A 26780-nucleotide genomic window follows, 5' to 3' on the forward strand; every position below is an offset into this window, starting at 1 on the left:
AGCGTTGCTCTCACAGCATCAAATTCAGGCATCCTCTTTAGGGGAGATGTAACTAGAACTACCTTTCCAAAGAGTTACAATGAAAGGGTGAAAGTTTTGGGGTTTTTTTTTGTTTTCTTACAGAAATTGTAAGTACTCTGTGGAGTTGCTTCTCAACTTCAGAAACAATTGCCAGTTTATTTTTCATACTGGTTGCGGTGCAGTTCCTTTATGAGCAGTAGAGAATAACAGAATAAGCCTGCTTCCCTGTCCCAGCAAATTCTGCTTTCACCTAAGTATTTATGTGGCCTGAGAAATTCATGGCGTTGCGTGCACATCTCTTGCAGTCAATAGGGCTCAAAATTCAAAAGATGATTTATGAGAATTTCATTTTCAAACATCGATGTTTTAGTGCAATGTTCCAATAAATATTCCAAGAAATTTTAGAGAAACTGATCATTCATTATTCATGTGTGCAATTAAAAAAAAAATCTGCTACATTTTCAAAGCCTGACGCTACGGAGGAGAGAGAGGGAGCTATGAAGTCCTGTGCTGTCTTCCCTGTGAGTGAAGAGTAATGGCAATACAGAAGTCTCTGCATGCCACACATGCAATTAGCAAAGGTCTCTTCATCAACCAGAAACAGGCACGGGATGCGTGGGTGCTTGGACAGGCCTGTAATTAAGTAAATTAAGTTTATGCAAATCCAGAAACCCAGGTAGCGAAAAATGGCGGCCAGTCCCAAATTTTTCATGTTTCTTGAGAAGACTTGGATTTTACACAAAAGAGGTACAAGAAGAATGAAGAGGTCCATCTTGGGCAGTATCAATGTCTCGCATAACCTCTGCTGTTGGGGATTGTTTCGACCCTGCCACACCGTGAGAGTGGCTTTCTGCAAACGTTAGATAAGGGAGACAAGGTTTATAGGAAGAGGTCACACCTTTTATTAGACCAGTTAGGATGGCTGGCAAAAGGAGACAGGATTTCAAGTACATAAAATATCCTTCTTCAGTAGAAATAGAATTCTAGTTTTCAAACGGAACAAAAAAATTCAAGGTCAAATACAGGTTGGAGTCAGTTGCTCAGAGTTGAATTAGATACGTATCACATAATTTTTGAAGTAGAGGTCATTGTTTCCTGCAGACTAGAAGGGATGTTAATAGGAGGCAACAGGGAGATGGCAAGCTAGTTACACCCTTGGGGAAAAAGAGAAATAGGCAGTTTATAGCCTGTGGGACACGGGAGGACCAGTAAAGGAGGTGAGGGACGGGAGAATCTGTGTAGGAACACCAATATTGAGTCTGTGGGTTTTGATAGCCAGTACATGTAGCCACAGACCAGGCTGTCAGAGCTGGACCTGCTACTGCTTTATGCAGGGCAACCGTATCCTGGGCTGTGTCAAAAGAATCGTGGCCAGCAGGTCAAGGGAGGTGATTCTCCCCCTCTGCTCCGCTCTCGTGAGACCCCACCTGGAGTACTGCCTTCAGCTCTGGGGCCCCCAACATAAGAAGGACATGGACCTGCTCGAGTGAGTCCAGAGAAGGGCCATGAAGATGATCAGAGGGCTGGAGCACCTCCCCTGTGAGGACAGGCTGGGAGAGTTGGGGTTGTTCAGCCTGGGGAAGAGAAGGCTCTGGGGAGACCTTATAGCAGCCTTCCAGTACGCAAAGGGGGCCTACAGGAAAGATGGGGAGGGACTCAAGAAACGTGTTGCTACAAGCAGGATGTTTCACAATCTCTGCTTTAGGGAGTTTCTGCGTGGTCTTCTATGGTCCGTGGTGTCTTGGACTGCACGTTAGAAGAACTCTGCATAGAGGCAGCGCAAGCATATTTGCTAAATATCTTCATCTTTACAGTTTTTAGGAACATTGGTATAAGTACACATCTACATTTAGACTTCCCTGAGTTTTTTCTCTCTTGCTCTTACAGTCTTTCAGAACTATACGTTTCCCCACCATAAGGGAATTTTCAACTGTAAAAGAAAAGCACTGCTGTCACAGTCCCCCATCCACGTTTACAGTTCTGTTCGTTGTGAAGGATGTGATGAGACTGGAGACGTGCAGCAGAGCACACAGCTACAACTAGTGCAGCCCCAGGCTGTACCTGATAGCGTTCGGGCAGAGCAGCCTCCGCACAGCGCTAGCCTGGGCTGACGGGGTAGGAGAAGTGCAGCAGCACCACAGGGATCAAGGAGGTTTCACTGTTGCCACCTCAGCCATTTGTGTGCCAAGCAGCTCTCAGGACAGAACAGGAGAACACCGCTGCTACTGAGAACGCTTAGCCAACGTGAACACAGTGACGCCTGCAATAGAGTATACAAGGAGCATGCTTTGTGGTAGTATTTATTTAGGAACTGTGAGTAACTACAGCCGTAGCGTTCTCATCTTTGCAATTCTGATGGTTTAACAAACTGGGAGAACATTAGCATATTTTTATTAAGGTACAAAATACACCCCGTTGTTGCCTAAAACATTTAAAAAAAAAAACGTGAGAAAAGCTCTGTATGCTCTAAATCAGATTTAAAACCTTTCTGTATAAGGAATTGTGGCAATACTGTGTTTAGTATAACATGAGGTTTTTATCAATTGAAAAGGAAAAGACATGCTGGCAATCTGAACTTAGCAACAAAGAGTAAAGCAGTTAAAAACCATTGTGTCATCCACATTAGTTGAGCTTTGAATGTAGAAGGAGCAAATCATATGAAACACATACACATCTAGGTAATATCAAACAACCTAAGGCTGATATTGTACACACCTGTATTTAAGTACACTGACTACTTAATGGTGAGGATTTAAAGTAATTTTTTTTAAAAGAGGTAACATTTGAAATGCAAATGGTTGCACTTTACACACAAAAAGTGGAAAAGAAAAAGAATCGCCTTTGGAACGATACATAGATATAAGACACTGGTTTTGGATTATGCATATCACCTTGCAGCCTCTGATATTACCTCTGAACAACAACAACAAAAAAGTTTAAAAGTGCCAATACTGTGAAAGGAAAGCAAAGTTACTAAGTCTGAGTGCATTAACCATTTCTGAGAAAACATCTGGGGTTTGGATTTTTTTAGTTTGTTTTGTTTTTCTGCATTTTTAAAAAATGCAACAGCCTTACTGGTGCAAGTTCAAGACAAAAACAAGACAGTCAAGCTCATAAGGTAGAAATAAGTCCTATATAGGTTAAGATTCTTTGGAAATTGCTAAGTATAAAGGAGTTTGTAATCCAGGCTACTATCTTTTTGGCTACTCCAAAAATCTGTGGGAGTTTCCAGCTTATCATCAGTTGAAATCTGTTTTGCAGTTGCCAAATAAATGCAAGTAAAACTTTAACTAACCTGGGATTCCATTCACACACATGCACATAGAAGTCACCGATTGTGCAATAACCTGTTTTTTTCACAGCAGCATATATATGAATCGTAAGTCATTATTAGACTGACCAGAACAACAGAAAATATTCTCAGTCTTTGTGTTTTCAGTCTGTTACTTAAGTAGGCAGCTGTAACTGCACTGAAGTGACAGGTTCTATAAGGGCAAGGTGACAAGGTCTGATCAGCTGGTTAAAAGCAAGATTAGAAGTATCTTGGGAAACCACCTGGATGTTTAACTTTTGCCAGTATTACAACAGCACTAACAGTGCACTGAGAAAGGGGAGGCAGTAAATGTGTCTGAAGTTAGGACTGTGAAATTCTGATTAAAAGAAATGAAAAACGAACCATACGAACATACAAATTGCAGTGCTGGCTGTGACAAACCTTCCCTCATAGAAGATACCGCTCAGGGAGCAGCCTGTTTCTTAGGACTGGAGAGATTCACTGTGTGTCTGGCAAATGATTCCTTGTAAAGTAGATCTTGGGGAGCCAGCTTAGCTGCAGTTTTGGCTGAGGAAAGTGATGGTGTAGAGCAATGAGCTCAGTAAATAGACCTTTTCTTTAAGACGTTCAGAATATAACTGTAGACTTGTTTTCCATACGTTTTTAAAAATAGACTGGGCAACTTAGTTGATGACTTGCTTAAAGTAAATCCAATCATGCTAGCAGCTTAAAATTGCCTGCTGGTTTGAATTAATGCCCATACGTAAAGCAAACAGGTATCAACTGATCATGCTGAAAAAACAACCCCCCAAAGACCTACGTATCACACAAGGTGCTTTTGGTAACTTGGTTTTCTGAGCCTTATAAGGAGAGTCTTTAAATATATTTTTTTCAATTTTTTTTTCTTTGAGCCTTGTTTCATTCTTCCTCCTCATCATCTTCATCTTCTCCTTCTTTTCCCATTGTTTCCACAAGGAGTTCTGCGGTGCACGTGGCTTCCCCAAGGCTGTTAACAGCTTTGCAGGTGTATTTGGCATCATCGTCCCCACATACTTCAGAAATAGTCAAAGAACAGTTCCCATCCTCATCATAATCTATCTGGAAGTGACGGGACTCCTTGACAGGCTGATCATCTTTGTACCACATTACCTCAGGGTCAGGATAGCCTGCAGTCGTGGAGAGAGAACAGCAATTGCAATGAACAGGTATTAACTAATCTGTAATTACTTTAAGCATTAATTCCCCATCTGTGTATGGATGTCCCAATATGTTGATATACAAATATTTCATTGAATTCTATTTAAAATAAATGTAGATGATGTGAGGCTTTTTTACTGCACATTTATCCGAAACAACTTTATTATGAATAGGAAAAAATTGAAAATTAGTGCTGAGGTGCTCACTAGATTTCTCTTTCCACTACTTTAGCAGTGAATGCAGACAGCTTTTCGTGTGTCTTGGACATCAGCCAGTGAGGGACTCTTGACAGTGTGTTTGAGGCTTACCTTACATAGTAGCTTTTGTGGAAACCACAGTTCCCTGCACCAAGATTTAGAATTTCAAGGGCAAGGTGTTTTGGGCTACAACTACAATTTAATATCCTGCTTCACGTCACTTTCTTGTGGCCATTCTGAATCTACCTCCTCCTCATCTGCTCCCTACGCACCAGCCTGTCCTGTAGGGTGATGGTGGCACTCCCATTCCTATTTGTGTTTGTTAAGATAAGCGAGGGACTCTAAGAAAAGCATTTTGATTATGCATCTCAACAGGAGTTTGAAGCCTTTTGTGAAGCTAATGGCTCTGGTATACTTGAAGCATCCAGAGCAGGGCTGTACAATACATGCTGGAGAACAATCCCTTATACAGTACTCTTGGCTGCTATAACAAATTGAAGGCTTGTTGTCTCTGCCAAGTTCTGGACTGTGACGGGAGGATGACTTCCCACTGAGCAGAAATAAAGTGCAGGAATCCCTAACACACAACGAACGTTACAGCGATACACTGAGAAGTTTGGAACATCAGCTGTGGTACATCCATTTGTTTTATTCCATGCAGTACTTATGCACATACCCCTCACGCTGAGCATCCATCAGCAACAATAATCCATCCTCACATCTCCGCTGTGAGGTAGGAAACACAGGCAGTGAAAGAGATTAGGAGCACAGAAATAAACAAACAGAAGGTCAGTGAGGCAGTTTCTGAACCTCATTTTAAGATTAGAAATTGGCTAACTTGAACACATGCAGTATGGGACCGACTCTATCCATTTTGTTTTAACAGCTCTTCTCTTCCTAATTTCTACTTTTCATCAACAGCTGTGATACAGAAGCTTCAATCTCATTGCAATAGAAGTGCTAGCAGGTCTTGGCCTTCAGACTGTTAGGCTGACCAAGCCCAAGCTCCTTAAGTGCCTTCTCATAAACTTATTCTTTCTATCTGCATATTCCACTCTGAGTTTTCTTTCTTGAACTCGTAAGTTAAAAAAACCAAACAACAATACAGCATTTTCTACATGCGAGTTTTGTAACCAGCGCAATGATATTATCGTTACTTCTCATGCAGATACACTGTTAGGGACTTCTTTGCCTTTAATACCATGTATGTATAGCTTGAAGTTATCTTGAGGTCACCTGAAACTTGTCTGTCATTTCAGATGAGTGACTTCCTACTTATTCTTGGTTTCTGGTTAGCAGTCTCTAAGAGTGTACTCTTGCAATTTATGGTACTATAATGCATCTTGGTTTTACTGTTTCTACACTCAAAAATCACCTTACTGTTCCCACTTGCTATTCTGAATTAGTGATTCACACATTGACTCTTGGAGACTTCTGTTCTACAGCAAGCACAGAACAAGCCCATGCAGCTCCAAATAATTTCTGTTACTGCAACATATTCATGCTGTAACATGCAGATATTGGTAAAGCAAAATGGCACCAACTCAACAATAATACAGAAAAAAAATTTAAAAAGTTAAACAACAGCACAATGCAGCAAGCTGGCAAGGAAAGAAAGAAAGAAACAGATAACACTAATTCAAAGTACCTTCAATTTTGCAGTCAAATCTAGCAGCACTTCCTTCCACAACCTCTATGTCAAGGATTGTTTTAGTAAAATATGGCTTTACATGGGGCTTTTCTTCAGCCACTTCTTCAAGGAAAGCATCTGAAGGAGAGTGAAGAGATAGTTAATTATTTTACAGGGCATGTTCTCAAAAGATGTATTTTAATTTTTAATTACCAGATGGTAATGCAAGCATCTTTTATTTGACTTTATTCTGTAAGGCTAATGGGACAGTGAGGACGTTAGCTGCTTAGTTTTGTGCCAATCTTTTGCAGCTGGACAAAGATTCAGGCCATAAATAGAATGAAATTAACATGCAGGCTGCCACGCTACAAATCATCTTTATTTTTTCCTTGAATTCGTTTCTAACTGAACCTGGACTTTTGCTAGTCAGAGGGGTAAACCAGTTCAACTTGTATCAGGCCCGCAGTCAGTGTGGATATGTCAAAATGACTTGCTTGATTTTCAGAAGTGTCAAACATTTGCACCTCTGGTTGTTACACGCCATGAATCCACATTTCAAATGGGGATGTAGGGGAATAATGTAGACACATTTTTTCTTAAATGCCCCTGTCTGAGGAGCATGGTTAATGCAGAGTACATGTCTTTGTTACAGCAAGTGTTAATACCTTATTGCTTGCTTGCTTTCTCGGTTGCACGAGAAGGCAATACATCACTTTGTAATCTTTGTATAAACATGCATTCCCAAACTGATAGAAAGGGCAGCTGACAAATCTGCCTTAATTCTTTGGCTTTAAAAAGAGAAGAGGTTACTGCCCATACTTATACTGGGGCATTTTGAGTAGCAGAACAATATGAGAACAACGAATTTTTGATAGATTTCTTTAAAAAAAAAAAAAGATAAAAACAGAGAGAGAGAGCGAGCAGGAATAACCAACTCAGTGACTGGTCTCTAGCATTTTGCTAAAAGTTTTAGGAAGATTGATTCACAGAGAGGTAAAAATACGGTGCAGCAAAATTCCTTACCTTCATTTTCTACTTTGTCTGCATTAATAGGGCTGGTAGGCGAGCTCCCAGAGGCCTTCCTCCCACTCATACCAGAAATCATTGCCATAGATGACAGTCTTCCTATTGCTCGGACAGCATGGCCTGTTTTCTAAGACATAACATAAAAGGCTTCTGATCAATCCAATCCAAAAGGCATGTGATTTTCTGTAACAATCGTGCTTCAGACCAATTATCTGGGATCTCTGCAAACCTCGCTGGAATTGTTGGACAAACTGCTTATATATAGCTCTGTTGTTTTAGGAGAGACAGAGCAGGCTGGTCTGAATTACCAAATTTAGTTGCAGATATAAACTTCCCGTGATGAACTCATACCTAAATGAATGTCTCTGTTAGCTGCAGATAAAAAGCACTGTGCAAGAAGAGGGCCAGCAGAAAAGCTATGTCCTGTTTAATGGGAACTTGACTCTGGTGGCGGACGGCTCTCAATAGCCATATGGGCTGGAAGGAGTTTCATCAAGGATGAATAACCAGCTAATTTGAAATGAATGAGAAAGTACCGTCTGCATGATGGAAGCAGACCTCTGACAGGCTCGAGAATCAACCACCAGGATACTAAAATATGCTCAAGCTACGTTGCCTAGTACGGACACTTGTATTTTTGTACAGCTTGCATGAGCTCCTAAGAAACACGTACAGTAGAACGCAAGATTTACAGAAATGAGTATTTTGTAGGCTACTCAAAAGGCTGGATCCAGGATTTTATACACCAACTCCCCTAGCTATCAGAACGGCACAGGTGGACCTGCTACAACAGTTCCAGCATTAAGAAAAAAGAAGATATGGAGACCAAATACATCAAAGAAAATTGTTAAATCAATCTGACTGAATCCACAAGAAGCTTGGTGCTCCAACAGGACACTGGCTTAGGAGAATGAAACTACCACAAAATGAGGTATCTTTAGAGAGGCCAGGCACATAAGCTTTTCCCTACCTGTTCAGGTTTCTTAAGGATAACATAGTCCCCCAGCCCTCAGTGGCACGGAGAGGGCAGGGAGGAAAGATGGTCGTAGCTCCAAAAGAATAGGAAAGGCTATACTTGAACTCGTACGCCTTTTAGTAGCCTGAAGTGGAATCATCACGTGTTATATATTCGCAGCCGTGTACCCTCCTACTGCTCACCCATAGAAACCAAACCTAAACTAAACCTGCTTTACTGCATTCATACTCTGGCCACACTGGAGTTCTCACCAGCAGCAGAAACCACCTGGCACGACATGTTTCTCAGAATCATAAACATTAGAAATAAAGAGACTTGTTAGGATAACTAGCCCAATTCTCTGTCCTCTTTATTACCTGCCATTTTCTTCTGGCCATGTATTTCTTCATCCTATCTTTGGAAAGTTTTTTGGCTTCCATGTTTTTGGTGTCTTTTTGCAGCCAAGGATGCTGAAGACATTGAGTACAATTTAAGCGACTCCTGTTTTTATATAAAAAGACTAGTCAGTATTGCCATTAACGATAGTTGAACCTAATTTTTTTAACATTGTTTTCTGCTCTCTTTTCTGAGAGCTGATTTTTCTGTTCCCTAAATTTAGCAACATAGGTCACATGGCACTGCTTTCCCGGCCATGCTTACTTCTTAAACACTCTTGCACAATTTCTGTAGGTTTTTTTGAGAGAAAACTGTGCATTTTTAGGTGTTAATAAAACATTATGAAACAAAGCACCAAAAACCATGTGTTTTAGGCATGGAACACATACAGCAGAGCCACATGACAATGATTCAGCCACCTTACGCTGGCAGAACACTGTCCCAGATCTCCTCTCCTTCACTTACAGAGATTTCCCCTTTCCCAGCACTTAATACCCTCCTTCCCTGCAGCAGTGAACATTTAACAAAACAGAAATGTCCAAATCTCTAATCAAGCCACTCCCATTCTTCACTTTGTTCATGGTACACAGATAAATAACCCTCTGTTCTCCACCCATCCAATTGCAAATTCATTGGAAGAAGTACAATTTCTTTCCTTGGTTTGTTCAGAATCTGCTGTAAACAGGGCTTCCAACTCTGATGTTTTTTTTCTTGCCCAATTACTGGATTTGTATGAAAGCTGCCTACTCAGAGGTACCGCACTTAAAAGCAACACATGGAACTAAATCTGGGAAAATTGCAACCCATTCAGATCAGAAGAGAACATGTCATGCAGGAATCTGTCACACAACAGTGAAGATAAGAGTAGCCACGCAAAACCTCAGGGTGCATCTTGCCCGAGGGAAGGGAAAAGCAGAATGAGCAGGCGATTAAAAGGAAGTGCTCCATTCAGACCCTGCACCCTGCATGTAAAATAAACGAGGGCCGCACACAGAGACTTAGAAAGTATGGCCAGAGGTGCCTGTGTCGACGTGGAGATTCACTTTGGGGAAATAAGAATGACAAGTTGGGCTAAATGCAAACATAGAAATTGTATCAAGTCCAACAGCTTTACTTCATATCTTTCTTTAGTAGATTGCTGATAAAGTCCTTGGCATCATCAGAGATTTCATCAAAAGCCTCATCATCGAAGTCCCACGTTGCTGAGGTAACATTGGCTAGGGTTTCGTTGTCGTTGTCTCCCATGAAAGGAGAAAGTCCGCTGACCCTGGGGATAAAATAGACAGACAGACAGACAGACACAATCTCAATTTGCAAATTGTCAGAGGAGCAAACTAAAATCGTGTGTGACATCTCCTATGCTCTGCAGATCTTTATCAGTAAAAGCTCCCTTAAGAAAAAAAAAAAGTCAAGGCTATCTACAGAGAGACTTATGGGAAGGAAACTAGAATTTGACTGCAAAACTGAAAGGAAAATTTTTGCTGTTTCTTTCTCTTTTCCCAAGACATTTTTGAGAAGAGAACTAGAATTAGGTGAAAGTAGAGCATACTAGTTTGTTAAATGACTTGTCTAGTTCTGCATAAATAATGCGGTAATTTTCACACCAAATTCAGTTGAATAGCTTTTTTTTTTCTTCTTCTTCCTGGTGCTTTCAAAGTGACTTTGCTGCCTTTACTGTCAAACCAAGTTTTTTTGTATATTTTATTCCATTTACTCCTGCAGAGAGAGCCCAAGAAGAAAGATGCATAATGAAATAATGAAATCCACAGGGCTATTTTGTAAACAAAACCACCCTGAATTATATAGCCAGATAAAACAATGCTACATCACTGCAGGCTGTAGAGTTATCCAGACGCATCCAAAGGTAATTTGCTCTTTATGTTCTCAATCAGTCATGATGATGCATGAAATGGAAATAATACTCTTTTATAACCTAAGTTGAGCTTCCAAGGCTTTTTACTCAATATAACTGATAAATTGCCAGTGAAAGGCAATTACAGCACATCATGGTGTAATTTTTGCAGAGTATCTTTCTCCAGTTGAGCGTTGTCTTTTATTATACCGTACCTTTGTGCACCCAGATACTTTTGATTCCTGTATATATCACCCTTTCAGTAAAATCTTTCAGGGGAAAGGTTGCTTATTCCTTTAGAACTAGAAGTTACTCAGTTTTCCAGGTCTTCTTCCTGGCATGGAATTTACATAATAACCTATTCTTCATGAAATTTTACAGGCTTTATTTGCTTCCTTTGTACAACCATGTTAACCAGTTACAACCACCAGTTACATTTCAACAGTAGTACATTTTTTTAACATATGGAAAAATAAGTGGAACTTATTAGGGTTCTGAAAATACTATATGGTTATAATACTATATGAATGTCGTGATGCTACTGAGTATCACAGAACAGACTGGTAGAAAAAGAGATTGGGATCAAATAAAGTGAGTTACTAGATTAATAATATTAGTATAATCTCCTCCTCTGAAGTTATTTTGCTACTCTTTTGGTACTAATTACATTCAAAATCTGATTTTAAATTTGTTCTTAAGGATTTTATTTCTATAAGCAAAGCAGAAACACACACTCTTTGAAGCCTCAGACAAAGCGGATACTAAATCTTTTACCATTTCTGGAAGTTGTGTGCAGTACAGCGGAGTCTAGAATCTCACGTGTATACTTCAGAAATTTGCTTGTAATAATACATGAGATGAAGATAAAAGGTTTGTTTCTTCTCAGGCAGAAAGAGATAAATCAGAACAGAAGGTGTTTGGTGTCTTACTTTCCATTATATGGGGTGCGTTCAAATGCAGCAGTGAAGCATGACGTTATACATGTATAAGGTGGCATAAACCCGTTTATGGACATACAATAGGCGTGAGTTACAGAAGCTGAAAGATTAACATACCAAAAAATGCTCACGTAGAACAATTTTACCAGGACTGTTCTCTGACACTTACTTTACTGGAAGAGACAAGGTTTATACCTGATAGCATTGGAGAGTTGGTATAGCCGCGGCACAATGGGAGACTGTTCTGCCCTCATGCACGTCAGCCGTCATGGCCAGGTAAATCGTTGAAGTAAAATCTCTGCCCTGGAATCCGTGAAGCACTCCTGCAGGGTCTTAAACCTATCTCCACTCCAATATTTAAGCATTTTCCTATTTATGACAATGTCATTGTTCTCTATAATGTTTTAGAAAGTGGAAAAAACTCATCCAGACTGCAGTTTTAAGTTTTGGGTTTCAGATACTAATTGCTAAGTTGTCTCTTTTTTGACTATGTAATAAGTACAATAATCTCCAAGCCAATTCAGCAACTCCTATGAAAGGCTCACATTTTGTACAAATGAAGGGTCTGTGAAGTATTTCTTTAGTTCACTGTCAGTATAGGAGATGCACATCTTTTCATCCAGTTAAGCTTCCAGAGGACATACGTGGGCAGCCAGAGCAATAACAATCCAGTTTCCCTTCAATACTGTATCGAAGTATGGCAAAGGTGACCTCTACATAGTATTACAACAAATAGTACTGCTCAGCTCTTGTGCTACATTAGATAGTATTTTGGCCTATTTCCAAAGATCAAAGCTGCAGTATTGAGAGATCATTTCCATGCTAAAAAGACTGCTACAGGTACAGAGACATTGCTTCATGTGGAAACCCCACTGCTCCACACTCCCATAAGAGGCAGCGCTTATTAAAGACATTTAGCTTTCTGGGCAAAGGGATGCTGCGTGCCACACACAGCTTTTGACGGATGAGGATAAATAGAAGGAGATTAGAGAGCAAAAAATCCCTTTGGTTGTTTTGGTTGGCTTTTTTTTTTTTTTTTTTAATGAATTGCATGACAGAATAATTGGATAAAATCTTAAATGCTGTGGTAGGATTGACCCATCCAATGCATTTCAATGTATTTGGTAAATTACCAGGTGGGTACCGGTTAAGCCTCCACTCACTCTGTCATTTCCAAACACCAGTGTAACAGCAATACCCATTCAAACGTTTCAATGAACCTATTTTTGTATTTCTGAATGTGCTGTTGCAAATTATAAGGCTAAAATAATTTTCTTCTCTACCACAGTTTTACACTGTGAATCAGTTGCCTTGTCGTGGAAATACTTGTAACGAGAACTAGATCCTTCTCTATAGTCAGAAAACAAAATCCAGCAACTAGTGTAGATTATAACCAGAAATTCTTATCTTTAGCACAGAGTTCACTGACCTAAGTCTTGGTTGTTCATTTCTTAATAGCCATTTAAAGTAATAATGGCCCAGCAACTCTTTTGACAGATTATGGAAACAATTTCTGTTTGGAATGCTGAAGCTAAGTGATAAAGATGAGCTACCACTCCAGAAAATTAATACTGAGCTTACACTGTGAAGTTACTATTAGACAAGCAGCAAGTTGTTTACTGAAAACATTTTTCCAGCTACTTAACCAGGCATCTTCCTGGCATGTTAAGAACCATTTGTTTAGAAGATCTTCCACAGTTTCCACTTCTAAATAAAGAAGAAAGATATTTTATCTTCTAGAAGTTCCTTAACATTTATCGGTTTGTTCTAACAAAGCTCTGAGGACAGATTTAGAAACGTTAAGATCAAAAGGGTCCAATGTGGTCACCAATCTCACTGCCTGTGTAAGAAACACCATAGCATTTCACTTGGAAATCTTTGCATTAAGACTGCCACTAATCCAGGAAAGATGAGTTTGCTGCATGTCTCAAGAAGTCAGACTTTGAGCATTCCTCTGCAAGCAGTGCTTGCAGCACCAGCTGATGTGGGCTGATGACACTGAGCTCCTCCTTACAGTCTTTGCATTGCATTAGCAGTGAAAAAAAAGTAACAGATCTTGGTGTGAAAAGTACTATCTGCTTCTGATAAACTTGTGCAGGTCATGTCAAATAAGCACATGATAATGCCTGCACCCTGGAGATCATGTAGTAATTTAATTCTTTTACAAGTGAAATAAAACAAATAAATAGTCTCAGGCTACTTTGTGGGGGGGACGATGACACATGCATCCACTGGAGAAAACCACCTTTTCCTTAGCTGAGGGCTGGCTGACTGAAGCCACACTGGTTGTCTCAAGGAAGAAACAGACCACTGAACCCCCGTAAAGGAAGACAGGTCATTGCTGTAGCAAGGGTGTTACTCTGTTCTCATCCTTGTTTTACGTGCCCAGTGGATTAATAAGGAATCACAATTTGCCAGTGCCACTGAACAAATAATTTTCTTTTGAGCAGTACAGTCATGACATTAAAGCCCTCCTAACTTGCTTTATTGAAAGAACAAGGAGTGCTCTCTCATCTTCATATTAACAAGGCTTAAATTTCTAATATGTCATGGAGCCAAGTGTAAGCCAGCAACGTGAATGTCTTGCCTTATCAAAGTCCCAAGTCAGCACACCCGAAAGATGAACGATGCCAAAAGATCTTTCAACAAACCCAAACTGCCAAAAAAGGGAGGAATGACAGCAGTGATGAATAATACGATAGATAAAAAGGAAAGGGAACGTTTGAAGAATCAGGGTGCGTGTTATTAGGAAGGCATTGAAGGAAGAGAGTATACTGCAAGATCAAATATGATATTAAAAAACAGCCTAAGATATAGCATATTAAAAAATTCTTGATTGACAGAGATCAACTACATTGAAAAGAACTAATGGAAAGCGAGCAGAGGTTTGAATCAGCCATAGCAAATTCCAGTCAGATTCTATGGTGACGGAGGGAAAAGGGCTATCCACTTTCAACGTACAAACACACAGCACTGAAATTTTAGACTGAAATTTGGTTTGAAATAAAAATAGAATTTATAAATTGTTTCAGATTACTAAATATTGAAAATGCTGGCTCTCCAAATGGATCATCAGAAAAGAACTAGAAATAGAAACACAACAAACAAATTCACTAATGCCCAGGAGAATAAATGGGACAGAAAGAGCTGGAAAGAATTCAGGCTGCTTAACCTTCGTTAGATAAAGATTATTGTAAATGCAAAAAGAAACATTGAAATAGACATAAATGGAGATGATATACACAAGCTATAATATTTGTGGCCTGTTACTTCAAAGGCAATAGATCAACTTAAGTATGTGGGACAGTACTGTGATGCGGAACAGGACAGAGAGCAAGATAAAAGTGGAAGATAAAAAACATGAGGTGGAGAACACAAACAGGGAAATTTAAGGAAGAACAAAGACTGGTGAAGAGACAGGACTGAATAGGTTATCCACAAAGATTAAAAGGATGTAATGTGGAGCTTAGAAATGTGGAAAGGGAACCCATGAGCTGTAGGATGGAATTAAGTCAGTCATGCCATAAGGAAGACAGATGCAGCATCCCAACGGAGACTGCGCTATCTGTACTTACGCCTGCAAAGCAGAAGGCTAGGAGAGAGGTTTTGCTGCAGGGTTTTGGAGAAGCGCTGTCACCCTGTTTCCTACTTGAGATTACATCCCACCCGTTTATTCTTCTGCAGGGAAGACCCTTCACCCACAGAGATCTCTGCAGTAGCTATTTGCTAAACCTGGTTTGTATTCATTGTTGTACGGGTCATAATGGAAACACAGTCTCTTTCTAGGCAGGTTAACAGGTCTCTCAACCCTCTTGTAATCCTACCTTAAAAGAGGTGTTTTGTCAAGTCCTGCAATAGCATGCTCCCTCTGCTTCACTTCGGACCTATGAGGTCCACAGCAGCTTTGGGCCATCAGCTGCCTGTAGCAGACCTGCCCTTAAGTCCAGTGGTGCTGCAGCGGTCACCTCTTCTTTCATGGCCGCACTCACCATGTCAGCGGGAGGGGGGACGCAAATGCTAAGTTACAAGCACAGTGATGGTATGTGAGACAGACACCAAATGAGTGAGTCTTACACATCGGGCATGAGATTTGGCAGTTCTGAGTTTATAATCAAAACAGGAAAGCAGAGCTACAACTAAAGAGAGATGCAGTTCTCAATGACTTTTATTTGCATTCTGTAATGATGATGTGATGATCCATTTTGGATAATGGCTTATAGTTGTGAGCCTGCAAAAATAGCTGGGCTTTAAGGAAGTGAAGACAGATTAGGAGCCTGTCACTCTGGGGTGGAGAGGGCAAGTCCAAGCGATGACTCACAGATCTTCCCTAACTTCTATTACTTTATTCTTATTGCAAGAAAGACAAACGCTGATTATTACTGTTAGCCATCATTGTGGCAGTAGCTATGCATCAAAAATAAGATTTTTGTTGCCTTTGGGTAATGTAATTTTCCCCTCATGTGGAGTTAAATGAGCTTAAAGACACCTTAGCAAACAAGTCATTTCATAATATATTTCACAAGGCATATTGGGTCATCTGAATCAAATGTAACACCACCCCAATCCTATCAGCTGAACATTACAGCAACCAAATATCTTGCTACAGGTGGCACAGAGAAACTGGGAAGAAGTAGTTCTGCCACTGCCGGATTTCATGTTTTCTCCATCTGTTTCACCTGCTCCCTTTGCCGTGTCTACTTAGACAATGATGGTGTTCTCCAGCATGTACCGTATCGGAGCCGCAACCCTGGTTGCACGCCTTAGGGGCACACACAGCTGCTATCACCGGTTTTTGCCTCGGTTGTCTGACATGTCACTGCCTATGCTGTAAACACACAAAACCTCATCATATACTTTGATAACAAATGAGAGCAAAAGACTTCAAACTCCCCAAATGTGCGTGGAACACTGAGGTTAACGGTTTGTTCCCTAACGTGCCAGAGGCCTCTAGGGGGCAATGCAGCCTCGAGGTAACTGCTGGGTTTTCCATGGCTGGGCAGGCAGCCTGGGATCTCCGTACCGCTCTTCCAGTGCTCGGTAACTCGGGAGGCCTCAAAAGCTAGAGAAAGAAATGAATTTGTCATCTGAGTACTGCGTGTGTGGTCTACATTATTTGAACTACAGAGTGATCCAAACGAGCTTTCAAGATCCAGAAAGAAATGCTGAAGTGAATGGAAAATAAAGGTCCTGTAAATAAACTGGCAGAGCAAAGCGACCTTGAAGAGTGTAGCATGCTTCACATAAGAAAGAGGAGATAACAGAAATATTCAGAGTCTTTGCTGGGAGTAAGAGTTGATATAGTAGCTTTTGCACAGGTCAAGAAAGAAAATTATGTTGCTTAGTTTGGAAATGAGAAGAGTATGAGAACAAGTATGGGCTGACAAGCAGAATCACAGAAAGAGACAGTAAAGATGAGGCAAACAACTGTGCATGCCGGGTGTCAAGGAAGCAGGTAGCCGGGGTGGAGCGGACTCTTAAAAAAGAAAGTGAGTTATTGAAAGAAGCCTTTTAAAAGAATGGGTGCAAAGCAGATCTGCTGTTTACTTACTATTGAAACTGGAGCGAGGGAGAAAGAACCATGCTCCAAACTGAGCTGCTCTTTTCATTTGTTTGTATGGCATCGAATGTGTAAAGTCACAGTTGGAAGAAGATGGCTTGCTGTTCTAGGCATGGAGATCCTATTTCCATACACATTTCTCTAGACCCATTGAAGTTCATAATCATGAGTTATCAAATCACATACAAAGATCAAATCAAATACCGAAATATGTAACCAAGGTCTGCAGCTAACTGTCTTCTAAAATATTTCCATGAGCTTGATCCATGCTGCTTATAAAATGTATTTATCCAGTGGTTTGTGCTTAGTAATAAATTAAAATGCACTGTGAACAGATACGGTAATGCTGGGATACTTCAGTCTGTCCCACGAAGGATACAATCTGAATAAGAAGACGCCAAAATTTCACAAAAATTTTCTCTCGGGAATAAAAGAATAGAAATTATCAGTTACTAGTGCATGACCAAACATTTCTCTTTAACATCTGGGAAGGAAAAATAGTTTAAAGTTAATAATAAAATACTGTCAGATTGTCTTTTTAAATGAGATGAAGCATTGCTGGTTTATGATGTAAGATGTACAACACTAAATGGCTGAATTTCCAGAACTGCTAGTTCTGCACTTTACCAATTACACACTTCAGAGAACAGAGAATTTTTATTAAACATTCTGGAGCTGCTAATTAGAATACAAAAGGCCTGAAAATTGGAGAAGAATTCAGAAATTGATGGAAATTTTGTATGTTCAGCAACTATCAGGATTTCTGTTAAGAATAGCAAAGGTACTCACAAAATGTAGCAGATCACTCCTATACTCCACATATCTGTTTCATATCCAATAGGTTCATAGTTTATAACTTCTGGAGCCACAAACTCAGGTGTCCCAAAGAGAACTTTCAGAGAACCTGCATTTTCTATGAAGAACGAAAGAGAAAACCATTAACTGCTCCATGCAGATTTTTAAAAACAATTATTCCCCAGTAACAGGAAAACCAGTTTTGCCCTCATATTTGTGATTTTGTTAAAGATCCTTATCAGAAAAAATAAATGATGCCTGAACTGCTATTTTCTTAGCTGATACATGTATAGCAATAAAGGATTATTTATTAAGCATCCTCAAGCACACAGCACTGTACAAGGCACATAGTAAGAAGGTTCCTATTGCAAGGGGTTCCCACAAGACCAAGTCTAAGAAAGAGGAGAAGTTTTATTGTTTAATTCAGACTTGGATGTCCTGAAGTACAAAAGTGTTTGAGCCTCCACCACTTTAGCAGTTGCACAAGAGGATTTCAGGATTCCGGTGTTAGAAAGAAGTTGAAGTTTTCACAAAGTATCTAAGATTTATCGGAGGTCAGAGGTCTGCATTTTATGGTAAAGAGAAACGGTAGTGATAAAATTATAATGATAAGAAATAACTATTTTAATCCAAGACATTTTTTATAGTTCAAACAGGAAAGAAAATCAATACTGGGTTGCACGCCTCTGAAATTTGAAGTGGCACAGGTCAGTGGTGAAACAAGAAAAGCAGATGACGTGCACCTGTCAGATCACTACCTTGTCAGTAAAACTGGGCTTGAGCCTGCTCTCAAAACCAGGCTTGCCTACAAGCAAAGTGGTGAAGGGGAACCACGAATGTTTAGTCATCAGCTGCCACTCCAAACTTTTATTCAGCTGGCCTGTAGCACAGGTGTCCTGCATTTGGCTCTACTTAAACACAGTGTGGATGCTTTTAAAATGATCTACAAGGAAGCTAATGCTAGCAATACGAGCTGAAAGAGTGAGGTTATGGGACACACGAACTTGCTCTCCATCTTTCTTGTGCTGAATCACCACTATTGCTCTACTGGAAAATACAGTGATAAAGATAGAATAACAAGCCATACAGAACCTAGTAGTGCCAGTTTGTGCTGCCAGTGTGCAACTATGAGTGATATGTCTAACTTTTAGTCATAGTGTGAAACATGGCGCAAGTCATTTAGATAGAAATTATTAGGCAAATCTCAATGGGCTGGCTCATTTTCGTGAAAGCTCATTCTAAATAGGATGGGAAGAAGAAGAAAAAAATAAGCAAGGTCAGGAAAGAAACTAAGGAATAGATTAGGGACTGGGAATAAAAACAATGCCAATAAAAAATTTGTGTTATAAAAGTATAAAAATGTTGGGAAATAAATTGTTTCTGACTTGAAACAGGCTTGGATTTAGGTTGGGAAACTCTTGTCCAGTCTACACATGTGCCTGAGCAATCAATATTTGCCTTAAGTGAGATTCATTGCATTATGTTTATCTTTTGTGCAAGAGTAGCATCCAGATCAGGCACAGTAGAATGACATAGTGAGGAACTATCCCTCTCCCAAAGAGATTACCATCTAAACAAAACAGATATGAATGGGAAGAAAAACAGATGTAATAGATTCCAATGCTGCTCCTGTTAAGGTTACCACAAGTACAGACATTTGAAGGTCTACAATCGAGGAAAGCTTAAAAAACCTCAAACAACAGCAGATCAAAGTTTTGACAAGACTACAACAGAAGCTACTTTTCCACAACACGGAATCTTTACAGAATTTTTTTATTTACCAGAACTTCCTCTGCCAAGTTTTGCAATATAAATGCTGATCCAAATACTGACTCCACACCTACAGTTACCTCTGTTGAAAGCTGTTAAGCCATTTCATAAAATGTAATCATACACCTAAATTAGTAGTCTTTTGAGGTAGGCAAATCCCCAATTTACGAAATGAAAATTGAAGGATATATGGGGTCAGTAACTTGCCTAATGATTGAACAGCATGCTTGAGGCAACTTTTAAGCACCACCACAGTAATTCACTCACAGTCATGCCAGTTTCCCATGTTAAATGCTGTGAAACCCTTTTTGCACTGCTTAGGTATGCTGATAGTAAATAAATCGTGGAAACCTCATTTTCATGTTAGCCCTGCTTTCAGAGACCCCTCAATGCAGAGAGTATCCATTTCTAGAGACAGAAGCAGACAGAACGCCTGGGAGCAGCCCCAGGGAATCACCTAGATCCTCCCATGCAAGTTCACCAACATCAAGATCTTCCTGCCAGATATCTGACTAGCCTTTAAAAAGCACATTCAAAAGCTATTCCACAACATCCCTACACTCACATAACCAGAGTTTTCTTACCCCCAAAAGTAGGATCCTTTCCCTAATACCATTCTAAACTGACTTAGCCTAAAACAAGGGCAATGTCTTCTCCACAGTGGCAATGAGGAGAATTCACCCTTCCTTTTCCAAGCACAAACAGGAAGCCTAAGACCCCATCTTCCCATTTGCCTTCTTTGTAAGGTCAACATGCACTTCTTTTTCCCCAACTGTCCTTATGAAAAATGACTGAAATTTGTCACAAAGGACCTATTTTCTAAAAGCTTCATCATGATCATCCAAATCTCAGTCTCAGATTTTCACATCCAAGTTTGGAGGCTTTTCTGTGCACTGTGTAAACTACCATGAGCCACTGTGTATGCAAAAGGCTGGTGTATGAAATGTGCTGCCCATAGGTCAGAGAAATGTTTTTTTGAAAACATGGCATTTGAGTGCAAGCATACAGTGTGAAACAACTGACACAGCATTTTCTGTGTATAAAAGAAAAAAGAAAAGAATAAGACCTTTTCTATGCAATAATATGTCAAATCTTTACACAGATGTTTACAAGCTTAGTACACATGTAGGATCTGTGTTTGGATATCCCTTAGTTCAGATAGAAAGCTGACAAGCTAGCTGGAAACTGTTGCCAACACTGTATAATCAACTGATTAAAAAAAAAAAATCTTCACAGTACTCAAAAACCATTCTCTTTTCTCCTCAAGAAGTTTATCTTAAACAATTTTCTACATGTGTTCCTCAGCACACCAAAAAAGGTCAGGAAAATATCCAGCTGCAGCTCTGGTATTTCCTGACAGTGTAAGAGAACTAATTAGCTGCAGAAGATGACTGCAGAAGGAGCTGATCCTAATTTCTTTAAAACTGATCAAAACACTGAATATTTAGAGGCATTAGTTTGCACTAGTTACAAAAAGTAAACCTCAGAAGTTGAAGTGCAAAATCAGCCACTGTTCCCTTCAGCAGTCCCTTGGTTGAGCGGTTTCTGCTCAGAGTCAGGTCCACAGTACGAGGGCTCCAAGCCCACATCTGTCAAAGCCAAAGTGCATTTGACAGCCAATTTCAAAATCACAAGGCTTGAAGGAACACAAGTGGAGGAACGTGCCCTCAGTGCACCACATAAGACAACTGGCAAGAAGAGGGCACTTTGTGAAAAGAATTTTTAGCAATTTTTGTGAGTAAATGAAACAGTAAAAATTGTTTTTTACTTTTGGAAAATGTCTCAACCAAAATGTTACAAACGTCTTCATGATTAACACAGTGCTTTTGCTTTATGGGCATGGAATGGGAGGGCACTTTCTCTTCCTATGGAAATGCCACACACACCGAGTTACCCAGAACGGCAGGCTGATGAAAGAAACAGCAAGTACCTATAATGTAACTTTGCAAGAATTGGCAATATATTAAGCCAACTGAATGTACAGTATTGTGAAATCAAAATCAGTGTCAGTGCCCATAGCACTCATCCTTCTACATCAACAAAAGTTATATATAGGTTACAGATTTACTACATGTGGCATGACTGCAGCAGCTCACAAGCTAGTGTCAGCTGTGCAATATACAGTGATGCCACAAGATTAACAGAAAAATGGAAAAGCTGATGGATATGAACAGGCTACTGAAAAGATGATCTTCCTTTTTCTAAATGTGGGTTTAACTGTGGTTTCTAGTTAAAAGGGTAGTTGAAGAAATTTCTATAAAAAGGCCATTCTGCGGTTACATTCTATCTCCTGTTGATGAAATCCACTCACTTCAGCAGTAAATGTAGCTTTCAGGCTGACAGCTGGAACATCATGGGATGAAGTCTTTCACACACCTCTGATAACACAAACTTCAGCACTGGAACTTACTTAACAGTTCATCTGTTTCCTCAACAAGAACAAAATCCAGTTCATGCTCCCAGAAAACTATTGGCTCCATACTGGTGAAGGAACATAAATGGCAGCGATCTCTTTTTTTAATGAATGAAATAAATACCTTATCTCTGAGTTCACACTGTCTGTGTGACCAAGATTCATGTAATACCCTTTTGGAGTTGAACGTCATCTAAAAATCTGAAAAGCAGAGTTCTTTTCCCCTCTTCATTCAATGTACCATTTTTGGTTTGGTTTAGTAAAATTATATTCTTGGGTATGCAGTAGTCTGTTAGTTAAGTGTCAAAAGAAGAAGAAGGAGCAGCATGTAGGCAGATAACAAAACCCAGAAGGTTGTAATTCCAAACTGTACTCTTACAAAAATCATTGTTCTACTTTTTAATAAGTATTAAATACAATTTTGTTTAAAGAGGGAAGGCAAAAAATTACAACTAAGAATCTAGCTCTGGGCCTTTTAATATAGAGAGTAGCAATTCCTGAGTTGTCCCAATCAATTCAATGACAGAAGAGCTGCAAATCTCAGCACTCCCAGTATAACAGGTTCATAAAGTATTTTAGCTCCTTTTAATTCCTGGAATGATTTTTTTTCTCTTGTGAAAATATGAGATTAAAGAAGATCAGTGTGTGATGTTGGTATTGTTTAACACTAACAAACACAACTGGAGGGCAGCTTTTTAGAGCTGAATTAACACTGAGCAATATGAAGACAACAACCCTCCAAGGTCTTTGGCTTTCAAATTGCAGAGTATGTTGGAAAGCTTAGTCCAAAACGTATGATAGGAAGCAGCTGAAAACAGCTTAGGAAGAGGAGGAACTTGTCAAATGGAACTTTTTTTCCCCTCAATCCCATTGTTTTATTTTTAAGTAGTGCTATTATATTAATAGTTTTGAACATGACCAAAACACAGCTCTTTATGGAATTCCTCCCATGGTTAACATGTACAACAATATGCTGCTGTTTAGGATAAGAAATGATAAAACTAATGGGGAAGTGTAAATTTAATGTAATTATCCATATTTGAAAGTCTTTTAGAACATCACCTTCACTCCTGCTGTTATAAAAGTTTCAAGGATTTGTAGTATTCATGAAGATCAAGGTTTTGTTCTTTTTTTTTTTACAGTTAGAGAGTTAGCGTTCTATGGTTTCCTGTAGTTTGTTAACATTACTAACTACAGTGTATTTTACCTTGTAGTCTGCAGGGATACTCTGTCCATAGAAACAGATAGGTAGATTGTATACATTTCACTGCAAACTCCTCTGAAAGATGAGGTGCCCTACTCTCACTCTTAAATGTCTTATTTTCCCCTTTTCTATTTTTTCCCCAAACCAGAACTATTTATATGAAACATGTCTATTTACTCTTTATACATGAAATAATATAACAGTAAGTATGAATTACCACCTGTCCTGCCCTTTTCCCCATGTCATACTGAAATAGGCAGAAAAGTCATTACCTAATCTTCTTGCAAGTCCAAAGTCAATGAGTTTGATACTTGTACCAGTCTTGTTGACACACATAATATTTTCTGGCTTCAAATCCAAGTGGACAATACCCTGCTTATGGATGTACTGAACTCCTTCTGAAATCTGCTTCATATATTTAATGCACTCTCTCTCTGTCAGTTCAAAGTCTTCATCAATGATTCGTTCAAAGAGTTCTCCTCCAGAAACCCTATGAAAGACAGAACAAAAAGAGGACTTCTGTAGCTTTTTTCATTTGGGGAGTAATCAAACTAGATCCTTTACACAAGTAGAAATAGTTCAGACTTGCAATAGTCACTTCAGGGTGCAATCTATGTTTTGTAGTGGCATTTTCCATACAAGGATCACACAGGAAGAATCACTTCTTGTATGTGGTATAAATCAATAGGTTTTTCCATTCTGAATGTCTTTACCAGGTTAGGACTGTGAAACACTCACACCGTTATCCCAGGCAATAGGGATGTAGCTGGATTTACATCCTGCCTTTAGGATTCAGCCACCTGCACCTGGCAGTAAAGCATGTGTGCCATGTGATTGTCACCGCACTGATGTGTTTATAATGCTGCTCCAGACTCTGAGCTCATGTTTCTCCCTGCTTCCTTCCCTCCTATGCTCCATCACTACACAAGCGCAGATAACATAATTTAGAAATAAAGAAAACTAAAATACATGGGATGGGTCCCAGGAAAAGAGGACAAAACTTCTAGTAGATGAGCAAAAATTTGGGAAGAAGAGAGACTGAGAGTGACAAAGAAGGAAGAATTGGCTGAAGAATGGCTGAAGAAGGAAGAATTGAAATTATATGGTTAATTGGAATGCAAAGCTCAAAGGGTAAATTACCAACGCAAGTGAGCTCAGAGGGAATTTCCTCCTTAGCTGTGACAGGACAAGGGTATAACTCACAACTCTTTCAGTGCTGGTATTTTTAGCTGAGCAATCATCACACTCCTTGTAGGTCAATTCCATTTTTATGCTTATTTAAGATGTGAAATAATTGGACTTTCCAGGGTAGAATCTCCTGGATTGAACTGTTTGTGGAACTAAAGTGGGACATTTTAAACCTAGATTTAATAAAGCAAAATATAAGTTGTGGTTTGGTTTGGTTTTGTTTTTTTTTAAACTCTGAGTAATCACTCAACTGGTTTATCTGCTTACATCCAAAGATGGGAAATACTTTTCTTGTATGCGGTGGGTGAATGACCCATACAGAAAGGAGCAAATGGTGAAGAGCAGCTTTGCTTTTAGAAATCTGTTCTAAATTAAATGCTCCATGGTCTTCATCTGACTTAATATTTTGCAGCAGTCATGCTTATTGCCAAATGTAATTGCAGATTTCAGTTACAGAAAGAAAACACACAACTGAAAACTGGCCTTGCAGTGTTTGCAGGTTGTCAGATATATGATTATATCCCTGGTGTACTAAACTGAAATTGAAACATCTGGAGTTCTGGACACATTTGTTGCTTTGGCTATAAGATTTCAGAAAATATATAATTAGAAATGCTACTGCAGTTTCCTATTGACATGAAAATGGTAAGAATAGAATAAGCTCGACAAACTGAGAGGTTACATTGGTTTATAGCACATTTGTAACATAAAGCTAATAATATAGCTACAGCTGTTGAATAAACAGCTCTGCTAAGTCAGGGATCTAGTATTTTGTTACTTCAGTAAGACATTAACCAGCATGGAGATGTATATGAAAACATCTGCATGCAAAGTTTGTATCTGGAGCACTCTGCAATCCCAAAGGATAACCATCGTAATACTAAAAAGTACCCGTTGTTTTTTGACTATTTAACACAGAAAATGACAACTTATTTTTACTATAAAAGTGCCATACTTTTTAGATCCCTAAAGTGCAAAATTTTCAGAAATAGTACCATTGTCTCAAGCACCTCCTTTTAGCGTATTATTTGGAAATTAACTACTGTTAATACATCTACATGCTGTTTTTACCCTGGGACCTCTAGACACTCTGGTAACATCATTAAATTGCGATTGCATTTATAGAATGCATATTTTTGCATTTATGTCCTATACCAAATCCAGTTTAATTTTTGGCAGGTTAGGAAGCTGAATTGAACCAATGCAGATTAGGTTCTATGTATACACAGAAGGAGAAGTTGGCTTTCTTCAAACAGTCACAACTAGTTCAGAATCTAAATCTCTCATTCTTTTCTGGATTCTCCTCTTTTCAGTCTTCTCTAGATGAGGTCACAAGAGAAAATATTCATGTCTACAGAGTCACAAAATACACATTTTAAAAATATTTTATTATAAGGTTTTGGTCATGGAAGAACAGTGAGAAGAATCTACCTTGGAGTTGCCCAGGCAAATACTCAACTGCATTTTAATAAAACTCCCTTAGAAAAAAAAGATAAAACCTCAGTAATTTGTGCTGACTTAAATCACACCAAATGAATGGAGTTTACTGCTGAAATTTTGCTTTAATAATCTTAATTTGCAATACAATAATCTTCTTCTGATCTATGTCAAAATAAACTGACTATCTGAAGTATGTAAAAACTTTAAGGCACTTAGCTCCCAGTGCTGAATGCCATTCATAACATGCTACTATTTTTCAGATATTCTTTTCCCACTGAGATGCTTATCATGGAACGAGTACATCGCTATATTTGAAAAGGAAGTACCTGAGATTTGCCCCTGACTTCCAGCAAATGGTAGATGGGAGTTTCCAGGGAAGAGCACATCAAGTGATTTGAATCATTATAGTGTTTGATTTTAAATGAATGATAAAAAATTCTAAATTTCTTATAAATATGAAATCAAACCATATAAAATAGTGGCATGGCAAATATTAAAAGGAGAGAGGGTGAAGTTCAAAAAGTTATAAGAAAGATATGGGAATAAAATTAAAATAAAAAATTTAGGATGATTATCAGGAAGAAAAATCCAAAGCTGCTCTTCATCAATACTTCCAATCTGAATGGAGCAGGAGCTGCTAAATTCCAGTCACTGCGAAAATCTGGTTTAAAAGGACACTGATGGCAGGTGAGCTTGATTTATTTGACATCCACGCATTTAGACTCTGATGAGAATAAAGAGAACAGCTTGGACACTAAGAATTTTTGAAGGTATTCCCCACAACTTCTTTGATACGCAAAGAAACATTAGCTTAACAGCTAAACCAGAAATGATCCATCAGCGGCTCTCTAACAATACAGGTGCGGCTGCCGTGCTGGGACTGTGTCAGCTGGGTAACGTGTGACAGCACAGAGGCTACCAAGTCAT

At 39.2% G+C, this 26780-nt stretch overlaps 1 protein-coding gene across 6 annotated transcripts in view; it reads right to left on the reverse strand.

Moving 5' to 3' along the window:
* Window positions 1-2305: 2305 nt before the first annotated feature.
* MYLK (myosin light chain kinase) overlaps window positions 2306-26780 on the reverse strand; it is a 225222-nt gene continuing 200747 nt past the window's right edge. For all 6 annotated transcript variants that reach the window (XM_030017474.2, XM_030017475.2, XM_030017473.2 and 3 more), the window contains 7 exons: window positions 23498-23715; window positions 17833-17956; window positions 9811-9963; window positions 8678-8801; window positions 7343-7472; window positions 6338-6457; window positions 2306-4461 (listed from right to left, as the gene is read on the reverse strand). In XM_030017474.2, coding sequence (XP_029873334.1) covers window positions 4214-4461; window positions 6338-6457; window positions 7343-7472; window positions 8678-8801; window positions 9811-9963; window positions 17833-17956; window positions 23498-23715 — 1117 coding nt within the window. In that variant the 3' untranslated portion in view covers window positions 2306-4213. The remainder of the gene's footprint in view (window positions 4462-6337; window positions 6458-7342; window positions 7473-8677; window positions 8802-9810; window positions 9964-17832; window positions 17957-23497; window positions 23716-26780) is intronic.

This window comes from Aquila chrysaetos, chromosome 6 (genome assembly GCF_900496995.4).
Source record: "Aquila chrysaetos chrysaetos chromosome 6, bAquChr1.4, whole genome shotgun sequence".
In the NCBI taxonomy this organism is placed as follows: Eukaryota; Metazoa; Chordata; class Aves; order Accipitriformes; family Accipitridae; genus Aquila; species Aquila chrysaetos.